This window comes from Budorcas taxicolor, chromosome 11 (genome assembly GCF_023091745.1).
Source record: "Budorcas taxicolor isolate Tak-1 chromosome 11, Takin1.1, whole genome shotgun sequence".
Lineage (NCBI taxonomy): Eukaryota > Metazoa > Chordata > Mammalia > Artiodactyla > Bovidae > Budorcas > Budorcas taxicolor.
Window position 1 is genome coordinate 51,712,628 of NC_068920.1, and position 19,381 is coordinate 51,732,008.

At 55.2% G+C, this 19,381-nt stretch overlaps 1 protein-coding gene across 1 annotated transcript in view; it reads right to left on the reverse strand.

Moving 5' to 3' along the window:
• Positions 1-19,381, reverse strand: part of ITPR3 (inositol 1,4,5-trisphosphate receptor type 3) — a 67,935-nt gene that overhangs the window by 38,224 nt on the left and 10,330 nt on the right. The window contains exons 2-6 of the mRNA XM_052648991.1: positions 15,545-15,615; positions 2,996-3,117; positions 1,105-1,191; positions 500-658; positions 215-313 (exon numbers count right to left, since the gene is read on the reverse strand). Coding sequence (XP_052504951.1) covers positions 215-313; positions 500-658; positions 1,105-1,191; positions 2,996-3,117; positions 15,545-15,615 — 538 coding nt within the window. The remainder of the gene's footprint in view (positions 1-214; positions 314-499; positions 659-1,104; positions 1,192-2,995; positions 3,118-15,544; positions 15,616-19,381) is intronic.

A 19,381-nucleotide genomic window follows, 5' to 3' on the forward strand; every position in this document is an offset into this window, starting at 1 on the left:
AATCACGCCCAGTACCTGGCTTTTGCTCCCAGTATCTCAGAAATAGCAGTTGGTTTTGGGCCTTTTTGCATCCTACTGTTCCTAACTGCCCCCACTGTGAATGCATGCTGTTAAGCTTAATCTCATAGTTTCTTTGGATTTTGTTGCTCAAGAGACGTTTGGCCCTCCTCCTGCACCTACCTCAGCCCACCTCTCTCTCCCCCTCCCCGCTCACCTCCTTGCAGCCGGCGTTGTCGCTGAGCTCGTAATTGCTGGCGTGCAGAGGCTGCCCGGCGTTGACGGGATTCAGGATCACCTTGTCCCCCACAACCACCTACGGGGACCAACAGAGCAGGGTGAGGGTGCGGAGGGCGGGGCCCCCAGGCTTCTCTCTGGTTACTCTGCCCCCTGAGAAACGGGCCTGGGCTCGTGCAGCCCCCCTGCCAAGGACCCTGCAGAATGCCCCCCGGAGCTGCGGCCTGTGCCCTCCAGCAGGTCCCTCCCCCTAGGCCATCCTCACGTTGTCCCCGTTGCTCCGCAGCTTCCAGAAGGGCTGGATGAAGAGCCAGGAGCCCTCGTTGCCCGTGGCGTCCAGCGTCACCCTCATGGCGTTCTTCTCCAGCAGGGCCGGCAGCCGCTTGTTGACGGTCAGGTACTTGTTACTCTTCATGTGCAGGAGCTGGGGGGCAGGGCGGGAGTGAGGTCACCCCAGGAGGCCGGCCCATCAGAGCAGGGGACGCACAGGACACAAACACGACCACACACACACACCACACCCAGTCTGGCACCCAGGTGATCACACAAAAAAGCGCTGCTCTAGACAGCATATTCATATTAGCTCCTGTAACCCTGTAACAGCTGGAGAAAAGTATTTACTATTGCTGGCCTGATCGTCAGATGGGGAAAAGAGAGGTCCAGGGAAGGGAAGCAACTCGCCCAGGCCACAGAAGCACGACGTGAGCCTGGCCCCCAGGGCTCCAGGCCCTGCGCTGTGTCCCCCGTGCTGAACACACACACACCCGTGGACACGGCTCACAAGCACCGTGCACACGCAGAGGCGGGCGGGCAGTCGTCCCACGGGCCGGCCAGGTGGTGCCCCTCAGCCCACACCCGCCCGCGCCGCACCTGGATGACGCTGCCGTACTTCACGACATCCCCGTGCACCTTCTTGTTCTCCGTGTCGTTCTGCTTCTGCTCCATCTGGGCCGCGTGCTGCACAGACACACACCGCGGTGGAGGGCGGGCCCAGGACCTGGAGGGGCACGACCCCCCCTCACCCACAGGCCCTGCCACTGCACCCAGAGTGACCCCCTTCCCGCCCACCCTGGGCCATCTGCCCTGTTCCTCCCACTGCTATGGGAGAATGAGGCTCAGAGTGCAGAGGGGCTGCCTGGGAACCCAGCAGGCAGCCCGGGGCCCTAGGTCCCTCCTCTCTGCCCCCTTCCCACCACCTCACTCTGGTGGGGGCCAGCCAACAGACCCCTGAGCCCCCGACAGCCCCAACACCCCCAGCAGAGGTGGGGTGGGCCTCCTCCCCCGTCACACCAGAGTCCTGGGGCCCCGACTCAGAGCCCCTGGCCCAGCCCCGCGGGTGTGCTGGGCACCACGTCCTCCTCCTCCCACTCCTCTGCGACTCTCCCTCCCCAGCACCACGTGTGCTCCCAGCCCACTGCCTCCAGGGAGACTTCCCTGGCGGGGAAGGATCCAACTCTGAAGGATCCAGCTCCGGTCCTCCAGGATTTGGTCTGCCTCCCATTAAGGACGCCTTTGTAGGCTCTTCTGTCCCATTAGCCTGGAAGCTGCCTGAGGATACGCTGTGCCTCCTCCATCAGATTGTGGGGCCGGGGGCTGGGGGGTCCTGCTGGTGTTGGGGGGCGCTCTCTCCTCCATCAGACCAGCTGTCCTTAAAGCAGCAGTCCCTCTGCCCCTCCATCTCCTCAGTCCCGTTATCCGGGCCTCAGGCCTGGAGCTGCTGGGAGGGTGGCTGAGGGGGCGCCGTGCCAGGCACCACAAACTGACTTTGCACAAACCTCAGCGCCTGGCTGTGTGAGCACATGTGGTGCTGAGGATCTGCACACGCGTGAATGCCCCACCCCCGGCCAGACCCACAGCCCAGCCTGGGCCTGTAGCGGCAGCAGGGAAGAAGCTCACGACAGCCCCCAGCGGGGGTGAAGATGGTCTCCGGTAAAACAGAGCTCAGCAGCCCACACCCAGGCCCCTCTTTCCAGCACGGCTCACAGCTGTGGGGCGGGCCCTCTCTTTCCCCATTTCACACCCACCTCCTGGGGAAGGGGATACTGGAGGCAAGGCCGGCCTTGTGGTGGGAGTGGGTGGGGCCCCAGGCCCCAGCAGCATGCTACAACCTTGCTGACCCCAGTTAAGCCTCCCACTCGCTTCCACTGGACTGGGGGCCCTGAGCTCGGTCGGGAGAGAACTACCCAGGATGTGAACCGAGAGGCCTGAGGGCCACCACCGGGCCCTCACACAATGCAACAATGTCTGCCAGAGAACCAGGGATAAGCCCCATGCCAACTCGTAGGATGGCCCCAACGGCCTAGTCCCCACGAAGGGCCCCAGGCTCCAACTCTACAGAATGAGGGGAGAGGCTAAGACTAGTTCTCAAATCAGGTTCACTGAAACCACTTCTCTAGAAACCCCTGTAACTCCAGGTACAGTTGCCCGGGTTTCTCACTGCACTACGATGTGCCGCTGAAGGCCTAGCTAAGACCCGCTGAAGGCAGTCCACAGCTCACTGCACCACGGGTCCTGGGACAGGGCTGCACCGGCCTGGAGGAGGAAACGCCTGCCTCTAATGGCACAGAGCGGCGAATGAGTGGGCCTCTGGCCGGGCTCAGACCCCCCAGCTCCTTCACAGCGACACACACCAGTCTCTGGCTGAATGGGTCAAACCTCAGGACTCGGCCACTGGGCCCTGTCAGCTCTGATGAGCAGCAGCCCTGTGCGTATGCCCGGGTTCGAGAGACACACGGGCAAGTGGGCACCCGCATGCCCAGACCTGTAACTTCTGCAGCAGCACTACGTCAGCGATCTTCTCCTTGTCCTGCTTGGTCTGCTTGGCCTTCCAGTACTGCTTCTGGGCCGAGTAGCGGTTCATGGGACACACCTTGAAGAGGCAGTCTGGGAGTAGGGGAGCAGAAGGAGGGAGATGGGTTCACACGGGGCTCTGGGAAGACCCCAGCCCGCAGCCCTGCCCGCAGACCCCGCCTCTGCTCTGCCCCTCACCACTGCCCCTGGCCCCACCAGGGTGAAGAGGCAGTGTCGGAAGACCCCCGGAGAACTTGAAGCATCCTGGATTGTGCTGAGTAGGATGGAGGGGCCGAGAAGCAGGTCTGAGAACAGGCCCTCACCTGGGGGTGGATGCGTGCCCTCTTCTCCACGGGAAATTTATCAGAAGCCCTTAGGACCCCTCCTGTACCCGGTCTGGGTCCAGGTTTTGTACTCTGGCAGCCGACAGTTCACAGCAGCAGCCCTCTCTGGCCCACCACTATCTTGCCCCCAGTTCCCTGGGAAGCTATCAATACATCCCCCACCCCAGAGAGGTGGCCTCCATCCCACAGCAGGAGGAGGAGACTGTCTGTTGGTCCCTATGGGATCAACCTGAGGCCTCTCTTCCCCTGAAACCACCTCCTTGCTTGGCTCGTCCCTGCCCTGTAGGAGCAAGACTCCCGGCTGGGACCCCTTCTTCATAATTCTCCCTTTTAGGCTCTGATTCTAGCAAATTCAACCTAAGACAGAGCCAATTAAAATTCCAGAAATAGGTTCTTTATTAGCTGGTTTTTACTTTGGAAATAGATACAACATCAATGATTTTCATAAGCCCAAACTCCAGAAAGAATGTTCAGATTTTTCTACCTATGGAAAGGAGGCGTGAGTTGGAAAACCCTGAAGTGTGGTGGGAAGAGACAGAAGGATTTGGGGTGTGGTGAAACGCTGGCATGGGGACAGGGCCTGTCTGACAATCCCACAGGCCGTGCTGGGAGGCAGTGAGCTCTCCGTCACAGGAGGGAAGCCCAGGAAAGCACAGGACTGAGCTCACGGCCCCTAAGACCCCTCTCAGGCTGCGGTGCTATGCCTCCCTGATCGGCAGCAATATGGGAGGAAGACGGATGCGCTGGGAACCCAGACAGGGCCTCCGGGGAGGCAGATCACAGAGATGGGGCACCCCCCCACCGTCAGGCCCCTCCCTCTAGCCTCTAAGGGAAGGCTATGTCCCCACTCTGGTCAAAGCTAGTCCTACAGCCCCTGGAAACTAAAAACAAAACTGGGGTTTCTGCCTAGCCCACAAGCAGGCAGAGGCCCCTGGTCATCAGGAAGGGGAACCAAGTGAGGCAAAGTTCCGAGAACACAGAACTTCCTTGAACGCAGGGGGAAAAGACAGCTGCACAAGCAGACGGAGCCACCGAGAGCTGCCCCAGCTCGCCCACCCTGGCACCACCAGCACGAGAGGGCGTCACTTCGGAAACACTCAGTTCTTTGCCCAGAGTACGTCTTTACAGGGTTCTGCCCAACCTTCAAGATGCTGGGGGGTCACCCCCTCCACGAAGTCCTCCTGCTTCTCCAGGCTAAATAAGAGTTTTCAGGGCTCCTGGTCCCCCGGTCACCACATTATAGTTCCCAGTAGGAGTTGGGGGACCGCGGTGTTTTAGAAATGGGAGGGGGTGATCTTTGTTGTCCCAACCAGTGAGGTCACAGCTAGCCTGTAGTGGGCAGGACAGGGATGCTAGGCACCGGTGCCCTAACACAAAGGGGTCCCACCTGCTCACAGGGGGGCGCTGCGGGCGCACTCTGGGCCCAGCGTGGTGCGCAGAAACAGTCGTTTCTGCATTCTTTTAGCAAACTCTGACTTTCCCAGGAGTGCAACTGCGATACAAACAGGGATCTGCATTGTCCTTTGTGTTGTTCAAACCTCACAGGGAGGTTTGTGCTGTTTCAGAGAAGGTATCACATGGCTGCACCCACCAGCTACATTTGTGGCCGCAGTACTCGTGATTCAGAGGCCAGCTCTGACTGCCGCCTCGAATCTTCTAGTTGTGCCCAAGACTTCCTTCTAAAATCCGTGTGTTACTTGCTTATCACTGTTGTCCTTCTTTTTCTCTTGTCATGCTTGGGGCATTACACTGTCCCTGTTCCCTACCCGCAAACCCTGCACCCACAACGCTGCCCCCCCCAGGCTCCAGGCTCACTCAGATCCTAGCCCTAGACCCCCCATTTTATATTACATAAATATGCATATGAATCGGCTGTATTGTTTTTTAATTCCACTTTATAATATTAAACGGAGGCTCTGAGTCTGGCTGGCTGGTCAGCTTAGATAGGAGGGGGCAGTCCAGGCCCTGAGTGAGCCTGGAGCTGGGGAGGACAGCAAGCCCACGACCCTGGTGATGGGGTGCAACCCGCCCCTCCCCATCCAGCTGACGCCCGCCACACCCAAAGCAGAGAGGAGAAAAGGAGGGGAGATGGACGCTGCCCCGGGTGCCCGCAAGCAGAGTTCTCACTCTTCTGACCTGACTCACCGAGGAGAGAGATTGCGGGGTCACCGTTTCATGAAACAAACGAGGACTCCCTCTCCCTGGTGGTGATGAGCAGACTCTAGGCCTGCAGGGCAGAGAACCCTGGTTATAGTCCATTCTGGACCCACCTCACCAGAAAACAATGAAAGCAACCAGATTTCTCAAACACGTATTATTTTACGACTTCTTAAAGAACTGAGAAGGGCTTCCCTGGTGGCTCAGTGGTAAAGAAGCTGCCTGCCAACGCAGGAGACATAAGAGACGCACGTTCGATCCCTGGGTGGAGTGATCCCTGGAGGAGGGCGTGGCAACCCACTCCAGTAGCCTTGCCCAGAGAACCCCATGGACAGAGCAGCCTGGCAGGCTACGGTCTGCAGGGTCACAAAGAGTCGGACATGACCGAAGCAGCTTAGCACACACCAAGAACTGAGTGAGGGGTCACCCGGCCAGAACAGAAGATCGAAAGGGGAACCAAGGAGGTATGTAAACACCCAAGCGACTTTACTGGGCATTTGTTGAGTCCAGAGAACACAAACTCTTATCTGGACGGCTTTGCCAGGTGACAAGGCAGACATTCAAGCCCAGGCCCAGGGAAGGAGGGAAGTATAACAGGAGACCCTCCCTTTAAAAGCCGGAACTTCAAAGGGCTACACCCCCAGCATGGCTTGACCCCAGAGAACAGCTCCTTCCCAGAACTAGGGCCCCACGGAGTCCCTTGGATGGTGCCAGGAACCCCAAACTCAAGCCCGGCTTCAGGCTCGTGTCTTGGACAGGCAGTGTCCCCAGGAATCTGGGGACAGGACAGCCACACCCTCTCTGGAGGAAGATACCATCATCCTAGTCCACAACCCCTCAGACCAGATGTTCAAATGCAATGACCCATATACAGTCAAAGATCCCCAGGAATTCCTGGGAGCCAGACGCCACAAGAGAAGACAAACCCACAAAGCAAGACACTAGAAACAGACACGAAGACAAAGAGACTGCAGACAGAGCCACCATCTGTAAAGCTCTGCTTAAATCAGTAAAGGAAAGCTTGAGGGTCTCTGTAGAGACACAGGAAACTATAAAACGTGACCAACCTAGGCAGCATATTAAAAAGCAGAGACGTTAAAAAAAAATAAAAAGCAGAGACGTTACTTTGTCAACAAAGGTCCGTCTAGTCAAGGCTATGGTTTTTCCAGTGGTCATGTATGGATGTGAGAGTTGGACTATAAAGAAGGCTGAGTGCCGAAGAATTAATGCTTTTGAACTGTGGTGTTGGAGAAGACTCTTGAGAATCCCTTGGACTGCAAGGAGATCCAACCAATCCATCCTAAAGGAGATCAGTCCTAGGTGTTCATTGGAAGGACTGATGGTAAAGCTGAAACTTCAATACTTTGGCCACCTGATGCAAAGAGCTGACTCACTTGAAAAGAGCCTGATGCTGGGAAAGATTGAGGGCAGGAGGAGAAGGGGACAACAAAGGATAAGATGGTTGGATGGCATCACCAACTCAATGGGCATGGGTTTGGGTGACCTCCGGGAGTTGGTGATAGACAGGGAGGCCTGGCGTGCTGCGGTTCATGGGGTCGCAAAGAGTCGGACACGACTGAGTCGGACACGACTGAGTGACTGAACTGAACTGAACTGATAAAATGTAACACAGCAGAAAAAGAACCAAATAGAATTTCTAGAAATAAAAAAGCTTCACATTTAAAACTCACTGGATGTAGCAAGAGATGCATCCTAATGCTATTCTATCCCATTCTTTGAAGGATGGTTGACCCCATGACAGGGACTTAACAGCCCACAAGGGGTCAGAACCTGGATCTGAAGAACACACGCTACCCTGGAGCATCCCAGCAGAGACCTGACTCCCGAAGTGACCCCTCCCTGCTCCCTATTCCTCTTTATCTTTCTTGGAAACTTGCTACTAGAACTTGTCAAATTTGTCTTTTTCTCTTACACAGATCCTCCCTTAGAGCCTTGCCCACAATACATACCATATAATGCTTGTTGATCCCCACTCCTGAGCATATTTAGGAGAAAACTTTAATTCAAAAAGATATATGCACCCCAACATTCACAGCAGCATTACTGACAACAGCCAAGACACACAAAATCAGCCTAAAGTCCACCTACACGTGAATGGCTAAAGAAGGTGTGGTATATAGCCACAATGGAATATTACTCAGCAATGTAAAAGAATGCCGTTTACAGCCACATGGATGACTTAGAGATTATCATATTAAGTTAGAAAGAGAAATACAAATACCATATGATATCACATATTCTGAATCCAAAAAAGTGATATAAATGAACTTATTTATAAAACAGGAAGAGATCCACAGATACAGAAAACAAACGTACAGTTACCAAAAGGGGTTAGTGAAGATAGTGAGGGCTGGGGTGGAGGAGAGACAAGCTAGGAGACTGGGATTAACATACACACACTACTTACACAAAAACAGGCAAATAACAAGGCTCTACTGTAAAAGCACAGGGACCTATATTCAATAGCTTGGAAAAGAATCTGAAAAAGAATATATATACATACACATAGCGTATAGTGTTAGTCGCTCAGTCGTGTCCAGCTCTGCGACCCCATGGACTTTAGCCCATCAAGCTCCTCTGTCCATGGAATTCTCCAGGCAAGAAAACGAGTGGGTTGCCTTGCCCTTCTCCAGGGGATCTTCCCCACACAGGGTCAAACCCAGGTCTTCCGCATTGCAGGCAGATTCTTTGCAGTCTGAGCCACCAGGGAAACCCATACATACACATACAGATCTATGTATATGTATATATAACTGAATCACTTTGCTATACATCTGAAACTGTCACAACATTGTAAACTAACTATACATCAGTTTTTTAAATGGTTTAAAAAACAGGAGAAAAGCAAGTAAAAAAAAATGCTTATTGAATGAATACATGATTTGAGCCCAGGAAAACGTCTGTGGGAGACTTCCCTCGTGGTCCAGTGGTTAAGAATCTGACTGCCAACGCAGGGGACACGGGTTCGATTCCTGGTCCGGGAAGATTCCACATGCCACAGGGCAACGAAGCCCGTGCACCACACCTACTGAGCCCTAGAGCCGCAGGTAATAAAGCCACGTGCCCGAGAGCCTGTGGTCTGCAGCTAGAGAGTGGCCCCCAGTGACCACAACTGGAGAAAGCCCGCACACAGCCACGAAGACCCTGCACAGCAAAAGGCAAATGAATCTATAAATTAGTGCTTGAGGTTCACCCCTGCACACATCTCCCTGCTGTCACTCTGCTTCGCTCTTTGCCCAGAGGTGGCCCTGCCCAAACCTAGGAGGGGCCAGACCCTTCCTTTTCACCGGACTGCGGGGCAGAGGGAGGAGAGGACAGCACAGGACCCACACAGGAGCAGCAGCATCAAAGGCCAGAGAGAAGTCGGGCTGCAGGGGGCTTCCCTACAGCAAGGACTGTGTGCTTGGGCATGGGCCAGGGGTGCCAGGCACAGGGCTGGCGAGGCCGCAGACATGAGGATATTCATTCATCGAATAAAATCAACTGACATTCCCAGGAACTGACGGCTGTTGTTTAGTCACTCGGTCGTGTCCGACCTGTTGCAACCCCGTGAGCTGTAGCACACCGGACTTCACTGTCCTCTGTCCCCCAGAGCTGGCTCAAACTCATGTCCACTGAGTCAGTGATGCCATCCAACCAGCTGTCGTCCCCGTCTCCTGACTATGGCATGAAATACTCCAAAAACCACTGCGGAGAATCATCCAGGGGAGTTGGGAGATTTTAAAAAAACACAAACTCTCAGGTCCCCCATAGACCTGGGCAGTGGGTGAAGCCTAGAGAAATGCATTTTTAAACCCACACCCCACCCGCACCCCCAATCCCAAGTGGTTCTTCTGCTCAACCAAGGTTGAAAAGCACTAGCAGGGGACTCGAGGCGAGAACAGAGCACAGGGCATAAAGTGACGCAGCCACAGTTGTGCATAAGCTCTGTATAAAATCGTGTAAACACCTGTTTCTAATCTTTACCATTTAGACTCATCTTACAGAACACTGAAGGCTCCACTGTGGTTACAGAAGAGAATGCAAAGCTTATTCAGCCTTAACGATGTGAAACTTAAAGGGTGCGTGGCTGGTAGAAGGTGTATACCAGGCGGAGCACTGTAGGAGATGACGGGACGAGATACAAAGGTGTGACCGCGATACTCAGGTTTATAAAGGCGACAGTGGAGAACCTACACCAGCCACAGGATGCTGCTGGGGTGGGGGAGGGGAGAAAGTGGAGGGGTGAGCTCTCCTGAATAAGCACAACATCTGGTGACCTGGGGGAGCAAGCAGAGAAATGATGCAAAGGGTGAATGGGTTTGCCTTCTCTGGTTCCACTGCTGGGGGAGGCACTGAACGGGACCACCCCAGCAGGGAGCAAATGTGCAGTCTGGATCAGAACCCACAGACGTCCCTTCCCTCGGACTCAGCAATTTCGCCACTGGTCCTTCATTAAATCACCACCACCACCACCTTCATTCCTACAGCCCAGTCACATTTGTACAAAGCGACGAGAGGACTTCCCTGGTGGTCCAGAGGTTAGGAATCCGCCTGCCAACACAGGGGACATGGGTTTGACCCCTGGTCTGGGAAGATTCCACATGCTGTGGGGCAACAGAGCCTGTGTGCCACAACCACCGAAGCCTGCGCTCCCCAGAGCCTCTGCTCCCCAACAAGAGAAGCCACCAGGACGAGAGTCCCCGTGTCGCCACTGGAGAAAAGTCCATGCGCAGCAACAAGATCCAGCGCAGCCAAAAATAAATAAATAAACAAACCTCAGTTTTTAAAAACGTGATGAGAGACAAGGGTCTTGCAGCAACACTGTTGAGAATGATAAAGACTGGAAACAGGCATGTGCCCATCGAAGCGGACTGGTTAAATAAATTACAATGGAGCCGCATGAGGGACAGCTGTAGAGCTGTGGCAGGGGAGGGTCAGAACCTGGGTAAACCTTGGAGCAATCAGGCTAAGTGAGACGTGCCAATCCCCAAAGAACAAATACTGTATGATTCTGCTCATGTGAAGTACTTAGACTAATCAGATTCATAGAGACAGGAAGTCAGATGGTGGGGTGGGGGGAATGGGGTGTGAATGGGGAGTTATTATTTAATGGATATAGAGCTTCATTTTACCAAAGGAAAAGCAGTTCTGTGGATGGACGGTGGTGACGGCTGATGAGAGAGTGCTTAACGCCACTAACCTGTACACCGATACACTTTTTTTTTTTTGGCCAGGCGGTGCAGCTTGCAGGATCTTAGTTTCCTGACCAGATATCGAACAGGGGCCCTCAGCAATAAAAGCACAGAGTCCTAACCCCTGAACTACCACAGAATTCCCACGACCTGTACACTTTGTCAACAAAGGTCCATATAGTCAAAGCTATGCTCTTTTCAATAGTCACGTACAAATGTGAGTTGGACCATAAAGAAGGCTGAGTGCCAAAGAACTGATGCTTTCAAACTGTGGTGCTGGAGAAGACTTGTAAAAGTCTCTTGGACTGCTAGGAGATCAAACCAGTCAATCCTAAAGGAAATCAACCCTGAATATTCATTGGAAGGACTGATGCTGAAGCTAATGCTCCAATGACTTGGCCACCTGATGTGAAGAACCGACTCACTGGAAAAGACCCTGATGCTAGGAAAGACTGAAGGCAGGAGGAGAAGGGGATGACAGAGGTTGAAATGGTTTGATGGCATCACCAACTAAATGGGCATGAGACTGAGCAAACTCCGGGAGACAGTCAAAGACAGGGAAGTCTGGTGTGCTGCAGTCCATGGGGTCACAGAATCAGACACAACTTAGTGATTGAACGGTATAATACACAATACACTTAGAAATGAATAAGATGGTAAAGTCTGTGTAGCCACTCACCACAATTAAAAAATAAACATTTCTGAAATGCTTAAAAGTAGATCATCTGTAGGAACAGTTTTCACAGTTGTTCAGGAATACGGATACAAATGAGTTTTTAAAAGAAAAAAAAAGGGGGGGGAAAGAGAGTTCAAGATCTCTATGTACTAATAAAGAAAGGTCTCCAGTAGGATCTATCCACAGCAAGACCCACAGAGTAAAAAGAGCAAAGATATAGAACAGAGTCTTTAGAATACCACCCCAGGGACTTGGGTGGTCCAGTGTTTGACTGCAAGGGACCTGGCTTTGACCCCTGATCCCTGGCTGAGGAACTAGGATACAACTGCCTTGTGGGTATGGCCCCAGAAACCAATGCTTCCTCGGTGTGAAAAAGGAGGGGAGTCTAAATATACGTTTGCATTTGCAAGAAGAGCCAGGGAGGATGCATAAGAAGCTGAAGACAGTGGCTACCTAGAGGAACAGTGGAGATGGGAGAGGGCGTGAGAGCCAGTTCCTGATGGATGCTGCAGTGTTCTGACGTGTACCTGGATGAGTAAATTACCTAGTTGGACTCTCCAGCAGGGCAGTCCCTGGAAATGGGGACAGGAGAGGGTGGGGTGGGGGTGCCCGTGCCCTCATCTGGATCCTGGAGTCTGAATTGGTTTCCCTTTCATAGAAAGGAAAAAAAGAAAAGATGAAGAATAAAATGGTAAGTACCCCCATAAACATATGAAAAGATGTTCTGTCTCACTAGCAGTCAGAGGAATGCAAATTAAAACCACAGTGAGATGCCATCTCACACCCAGCAGGCTGGAAGACATTTAAGCGGGACAAAACCAGGATGGGGCTGCAGCAAGGGCACCCACAATGTGTCAGGGGTGAGTGGGGGTGAGCCTGCACAACCCCCAAGGAAGGCAGCAGGGGCCATTCCTAGACAGACAGAAGAGCTGCCACCCACTGGGGTCAACCGCCCTCGGAACACACCCGAGAAACCCTTGCACGCGAGCTCAGGGAGACACGTGTGCACCAGCTGCCCACTGCAGCACTGCTGGCAACTGTCAAAAACTGCAAACGAAGTGAAGGTTCATCACAGCAGAACCGAATAGAGGACTCCCGTTGGCTCACCCAGCGGAGTATTACGCAGCAATTAAACAGATGAACTAGAGCCACAGGGATCGATACAGATACACAAACAGTGCAGCAGGAGAAAGCTGCAGAGAGGCCTGTACAGAAGGCTACCTTTACTGTATGGGGTCGGAAAAATGGAAAAGAATACCCTATATAACTCGTACAAATGTCTCTATATATTAGTGGCAAAAGCATAGAAGCAGGCCCCTGGATGAGGTACCCCATTTTCTGAGAGTGTCTGCCTCTGGGGAGAGGGAAGGGAGAGAAATCAGGGAAGACACAGGGGGCTTCAGCATAAGATGCTGTTTCTAAGAATGCAGAGGATCTGAAATAACCAGGGCAGAAGGATTTGAGAGAGCTCAGTCTTGGGTACACGGCTGTGTGTTATTTTTCTCTTTGCAGGCTCTTTTTAGTAGTTGAAACGGATCTTAATAACAATACAAGTTAACAATGAACCGGGCTCGGAGGATGGGCAGGGAGAGCAGAGGCCTGAGGCTGGGGGCGGAGGGCACCCAGCGAGAAGCACAGGGAAGTCCCCTCATCTAGCCCCGCCCCAGCACCTGCCCCTCCTGGATGAGGTAGGTGACCCCTACCCTCTTCATGGGGTTGCCTAGCAGGGATGTGAGCCCGGAGCTTCCCAGGGAGACGGGAGGTGGGTCCCCCTGCACCGGGCCTCCAGCGCTAGCGTGGAGGAGAGGGCTGTGGGACGGACCCTGCGGGATGGATCCTCCCTCCCTCCTCGCGGGAGCCATAACCCGAGGCTCTAACCCGAGGCCCCCGCAGCGAACCGGAGGCCAGGAAGGCCGGCCTGGCGCATGGTGCCCAACACACTGGGGCGCCCACAGCCTGGGCCTCCCAGGGCCCTGACAGCTCCGGAAAGAATTCCCTGAGCATGTCGGGGCTTGGGACGGCCCTGGGAGGTACCGGAGCTGAGACCACAAGCAGGGAGCTAACCAGAGGCCGATGGAGGCTGGGTGGGGGCTTCACGGGCTTGGCCGCCCTTCCTGGGAACCTCCAGGGTCGGCAGGGGAAGGGGGAACCCGCCTCGTGGGGAGAGAGGGCAAGACACAGCTCCCAGACAGGGCAAGGCCCCCCAGGCGGCCTCAGGACACAGCCAGCCTCCCTGAGAGCTCTGGGCAAGTTCTAGATGCCTGCCGCGGCCCCCACACCCTGTGGGAGGGGGTCTCCCTCCAGGGCTGTTTGAGGAAGAAACACCGAACAGTGAGAGACCAGGCTCCAGGGTTGGGGGGACCCTGGTCTCGAAGATGGAAAGGTCTGCAGCCATGTCTCTCACCCCAGGTTCTCACACTCCGGCGAACACCCACCAGCCAGGGCGTTGCACGGACTCCTGTTCCAGAGGGTGGGCTTCTTCTCAGGTCCACACAGGGCCCCACGGGGTCCAGAGGGGCCTCGGCCCACCTCACCCCAACACCCAGGCCAAGGGCAGCAGGGGCAGGAAGGAGGCTGGAAGCTGAGCCCCCGGGCGTCTCCGGGGATCACGCGGCAGCCCCCGAGGCTGGTGGGGGCCCCTGCTCACGGACTTTGGGACAATAAGGAGGAAGAGAAAGGAGGGGGCGGGAGGAGGGCAAGAAGTCAAAGGAGCACTTGTTCTGCTAAGTAGAGGTTTTGTTGTCAAAAACTGGCCCCAAATTCTGTCTCTGGGGACTCCAGGGCAAGCCTTGGTCCACCAACCCCCACTGTCCGTCACCAGCTCCCACCTCGCCGCACAGCTGACTCCACACATGGCCACCCCGCCACCTTCTCTTTTCCTGTCGGCCCCAGTCACCCCCCACCCCACAGAGCCCAGCCTCGGGACCCTCACCACGCCCCCCAGTCCTAAGTTCTTCCTAAGAACTCACGCGAAGCCCTCAGCCAGAGCAGAAAAGTGCAAGCTCTCCTCTTTCTGGCTCCAGGAAAGTGCCGGGTGTGCCCCCGCCCTCTCCCTAACTGCCCCCCCACCCCACTTCAGGACCAGGGCAGTCTGAGCTGCGTCTCCAAGCAGCTGGCCTGCACGAGCACCCTGAGACATCCACCTTCATCTACAGCATGGCTGATAAAGATGAGGAACACTGGCGGTGCTGGTGGGAACCAGGGAGGGGACCAGGGTCAGGGAAAATGTGAGGGAATGTGGCCAGACAGGGCTGGACAAAGGGGACACGTGGCCCGACCTAAGAGCCCACTAAGGCATGCGATGGAAGCAGAACAGCAGATGTGGGTCCCCTGTGGCCTGGGGGGACCCCCTCTGTCTCCTCCGTACTCCGATGGATGGGCAAGGCCCCCCGGCAGACAGCCCAGGAGGCCGCAGAGCCCTCTTGAATCCTGCTCCCTCCGTCAACCGCATCCCTCTCGGGACAATCCCAGCTGACCTCTCCCCAAGGAGCAGCCACATGGGCAGACAGGCGGCACCGCCGGGCGTGTCCCGGCCCGCTCCCACCCTGGCCACCACACCCCGTCTGCCTGCCTCAGCCTCACAGGGAGTCACCACGATGACAGCTTCCCCTGCTGGGCGCAGGAGCGGCAGAGTTTCAGCCCCAGGCCTGCGAGGCGGGCGGAGGAGCCCGCGGACGGCTGGGCACACAGAGCGGGGAGACGGATGCCCAGAGTCACACGGCAGAGCCAGAGCCCGCACCACAAGCCCCCTCGGGCAGGAGTCACCCACGCCGCCTGGGGCCAAGGACACGGTCACGACCGGGGCTGGGAGGAGGGACTCAGGCAGCGGGGGCTCCAGTCCCTGCACCAGGCGGCATAGAGCAGGGCGAGCAGGTCCTCAGGAAACACCCAGTCATGCAGACAGCCTTGCGGGGAGGTGGCAGGGAGGTCAGGGGAGGACAGGCCCCCCCGGCCAGAAGTGGGTGCACCCCTGAGAAGTAGCGCGTGCCCCCACAGAAGTGAAGACAGAGGCACCCTGACAAGAAGGCGTCCTTCGGCCGACGGGGGTTCCACAGACCACACGAGGGCTGCGGGCGCCCGGCCTGGTCCACCCGCTGGGCCCGGGCTGTGTCTGCGCCCAGGACTCGGCGGGGGGCGCAAGGACTCACCTCGGAACTTCTTAGGGGGGTTGTCCAGGTCGCCGGCCGCGGGCTCCACCACACAGCGGTCATCCACCAACCTGCGGGACGAGGCAGCGAGTCAGCACAAAAAAGACGCCCGCCTGCCCAGGCGGCCCAGGGCACCAGCAAGGCCTCCAAAGAGACCGCGCGAGGGACGGAATGGAAGGCTGGGTTAGCAGATGTAAACTTTTATACATGGAATGGTAAGCAACAGGGTCTTACTGAGCAGCGCAGAGAACTACATTCTGGAATGGAAAAGACTGTGACACAGAACGCGGGCCTGTAAAGCTGAATCGCCTTGCTGTACAGCAGCAACTAACACAACACGGACTCAACTACACTTAAGCAAAAGCAAGAAACCTCTCCCCATCACCGACAATCCCATGCCAGCAAGCCAGCCCCTTTCCGGGCGCCACTGTCACAAGGTGAGGTCCCCCGGGTAGGGGTGGGGGAGCCCCACAAAAAGCACAGAGGCACACGCAGTCCGCCACCGCCCTCCCCCCCGCTGGAGCTGCAGCTGCGGCCTGGGGGTCTACGGCCGGTCTAGGCGGCCACACACGGCCCTGAGACCCCACCCAGACCTGATGGAGGAGGGAGAGAGAAGGGCACCGAGAGACAGAGACTCGGAGAGATACAGAGAGACAGAAAAGACAGTCAGAAAGACAGACAGGGGAAGAAGCAGAGGCCGAGAGACTAGAAGCAACCTGCGAGAAACGCTGATGAGACTAGGGGGCAGCCTCTGGGTCTTGAAGACAAGACAAGGAACCTTGCACCTCCCCAGCCTCATCAGGCCCATTCCACACCCTCCGCTGTGGTCCCTGGGCCTGAAATTCCTCCCCTCCATTCTGGCTGGGGTTAATCCTGAGTCTCTGGAGGACACCCAGCCACCCATCCATCCATTCCCACATTTAACATTCTTCAACGCCACACAAGCCTCCAACACAATGATGGTGACGATGACGACCCACCATCTCAGAGGCCAGCTCTGTCTCAGCACTTCACAACCTCTGCCTCTTAATTCTCACCAACTCCCCGCAGGGGGCTAGTCATGAGCACTATTTTATAGAGGAAACTGGGTTTGAACATTAATTTGTCTCAAGGCACAGAGCTAATTTCAAAGCCTCCTTCTGCTCCTCCCCTCCTTGGATTGGCCGACAAGGCCTTTTGTGATCTGACCTCCACCCACTCCTTAGCCAGCCTCACAACTTCCCTGCCCCAGCTGTTGAGAGGTCTCAAGGTCCCTGGAACTCTCATCTCCAAGAGTGGTCCCAGAAGCCGCCCCACCGCTCCCCTCCAAGCCCCTCCATTCTTTCATTCTTTTATCCTCAGTCCCTCCTACCCGGTGAAGCCTTCCTTGGCCAGTGCCCTCCCGCCCTCCGCGTCCCCCTACCCACCCAGCCCTGTGTTCCCACAGCACCTGGTCCTGGCCTCTCCCGCGGCCATGTCTCCTCTGGGGCTCCCTGCAGTGTCTAGACCATGAGTTCCCTGAGGACAGGAACCTGGGGTTTCCCCTTTGGAATCACCAGTCCACAGTAACAATAATGACAGCGAGCAGAATTTTGCTTCTAATGCTTTCATATATTATTTAATTTTCTAAGTCTCCCCTGTGTTTGCAGGAGTTATTCCATTTTGCAGGAGGTATGGAGAGGGCAAATGATCCGGCCGAGGACACATAGCCTGCAAGCAGCAGAGCTGGGCTTTGAAGGCAACGGTGCAGCCTCAGGAAGGGGAGAGAAGGGCCTGCTGTGAGGACCCACTCAGACGGCTCCCCATCCCCAGCCTCCAGCGCCGTCCTCTCTCCTCCACCGGCACTCAGGCCCTTGGTCATCTTGGCCACACGCACGGGTTCAAAGCACCGCTTGTAAGTTCACTGATAACTTCCACCTCCACCTCCTCTGTCCCTCTCCCCCCAAACTCCAGGTTCGTAATCTAACCACCCACTCCGCATCTCCACTTGGATGTCCACAGGAATCACAAACTCAGCATGTTCCCAACGCGGAGCTCCTGTTCTTCTTGAAGCCCTCTCTCCATCCAGCTAATCCCTCCGTGCAATTGCCTGGTCCTCTCGCTCACCTCTCACAGCTAACCTGTGAGGAAACGCTGTGGGCTGTATCATTAAAATATGCATGGGATCTGAATCTAAACTATGACAAAAATGAACCTATCTATGCAACAGAAACAGACTCACAGACATAGAGAACAGACACAGACATGAGACTTGCGGTTGCTGCAGGGGCGGGGCGGGGGGGACGTCAGGGAGGGATGGGGAGACTGGAGTTTGGGAGAAGCAGGTAAAAACTATTATATTCAGGAAGGGACAAATGGCAAGGTCCTCCTGTAGAGCACAGGGAACGACATTCAATATCATTGATGAAATCATAGTGGAAAATAATATATATGTATAAATGAGTCACTTTGCTGTACAGCAGAAGTCAACAACATTGTAAATCAACTCTAATAAAAATTTTTTAAAATATGTACAGAATCTGACTTTTCATCACGCCAACACCACTTGGTCCAGGCTCCCAGCGGCTCTCACCTGGATATCACTGTCTCCCCATTGGTCTCCTAACACCCCTCTCACCTCTACAGCCTGTCCTCCACATAACAGCAAAGGGATTCCTTGAAAAGGTCAGTCAAATCAGGGCAGTGCTCTGCTGGGAAACTCCAAAACCACCCATCTCAGAGGGTAAGGCAAGAACTCACAAGACCCCTTCACCTCTCACACCTCATCTCTTCCCCACCCCCCTCGCCCGCCCCTGGCCCACTCTGCTTCAGCCCACCGTCTTCCTCCAGGTTCCTCAAACCTTCCAAGAGACTTGACCCCGGCTCTTCCCTCTGCCTGGCACTCTCTACCCTAGACACCTTCCTAGCTCCACCCCTCCCTCCTCTCCTTCAGATCTCGGCTCAAATGACCCATTCCTGTGGCCAGGCTCCCTCCCTACCCTTTTAAAAACTGTGGACTGCTCTTTCTCACACTTCTCATCCCCCTGCCCGCCTCACTGTTCTCCATATCACCACTCTTCCTGCTACAGAGTCTATCTGGGGTCCTATTCCTCCCTGACCTGAGATGGAAGGTTCATGAGGACAGGGATGTCTGTATTGCTTCTTCCTGTATCCCCAGCACCTGGACCACCTGTCTGGCGTGGAGTGGCACACTTGAAATACACACTGAGTGAATTAATCATTTTACTAGCTACTGAGGGAAGCACACGAGAAGCAAAAGATAAGGTCTCCGCCTCAGGGAGTTCAAAACCTCACTGGGAAGACAAGTCCCAGACTCAGAAGAGTTCATGATCTAAGGAATACGCATAGGTGCCAACTGATGGTACCAGCTGTGGATTTCGTCCAAGAAAGGGAGAGGTCAGAGCTTGGCCAATCAGAGAAGGTGTGAGAGAAGAAGCAAGAGCTGTGCAGAACCTTGAATAATTCATAGAATTTCCTGTAAGACATTAGTGAATCAGATTAGCTGGCTGTCTCTTGGCAAAGCACTGAGAGGAGGGGTTGCAGGATGGGTAAGTTTGGGGAGGGGAGGGGAGGAAGTCGGGGCAGGGCTGGGACCTGCACTGCTGGGGGTACTGGACAGCCAAAGGGCATTATGGAAGTCAGGGCAACGGAGAGAGGCTTGAGCACCCCCACGGCCTCCATCTTGACCAGTGCATAAGGCCCTGTAGAGGCCATCTCCCCAGACTCACAGTCTGAGGAAAATCCATCCTCACCTCACAAACCCTCCATCCCTCCCCTGGGAACTCTTTCTCTGGGTCACATGTGCAGAAAAAAGGACATGCAAGTGTGGATGCCTGGCGTGCTTTTCCTAATCCCCCT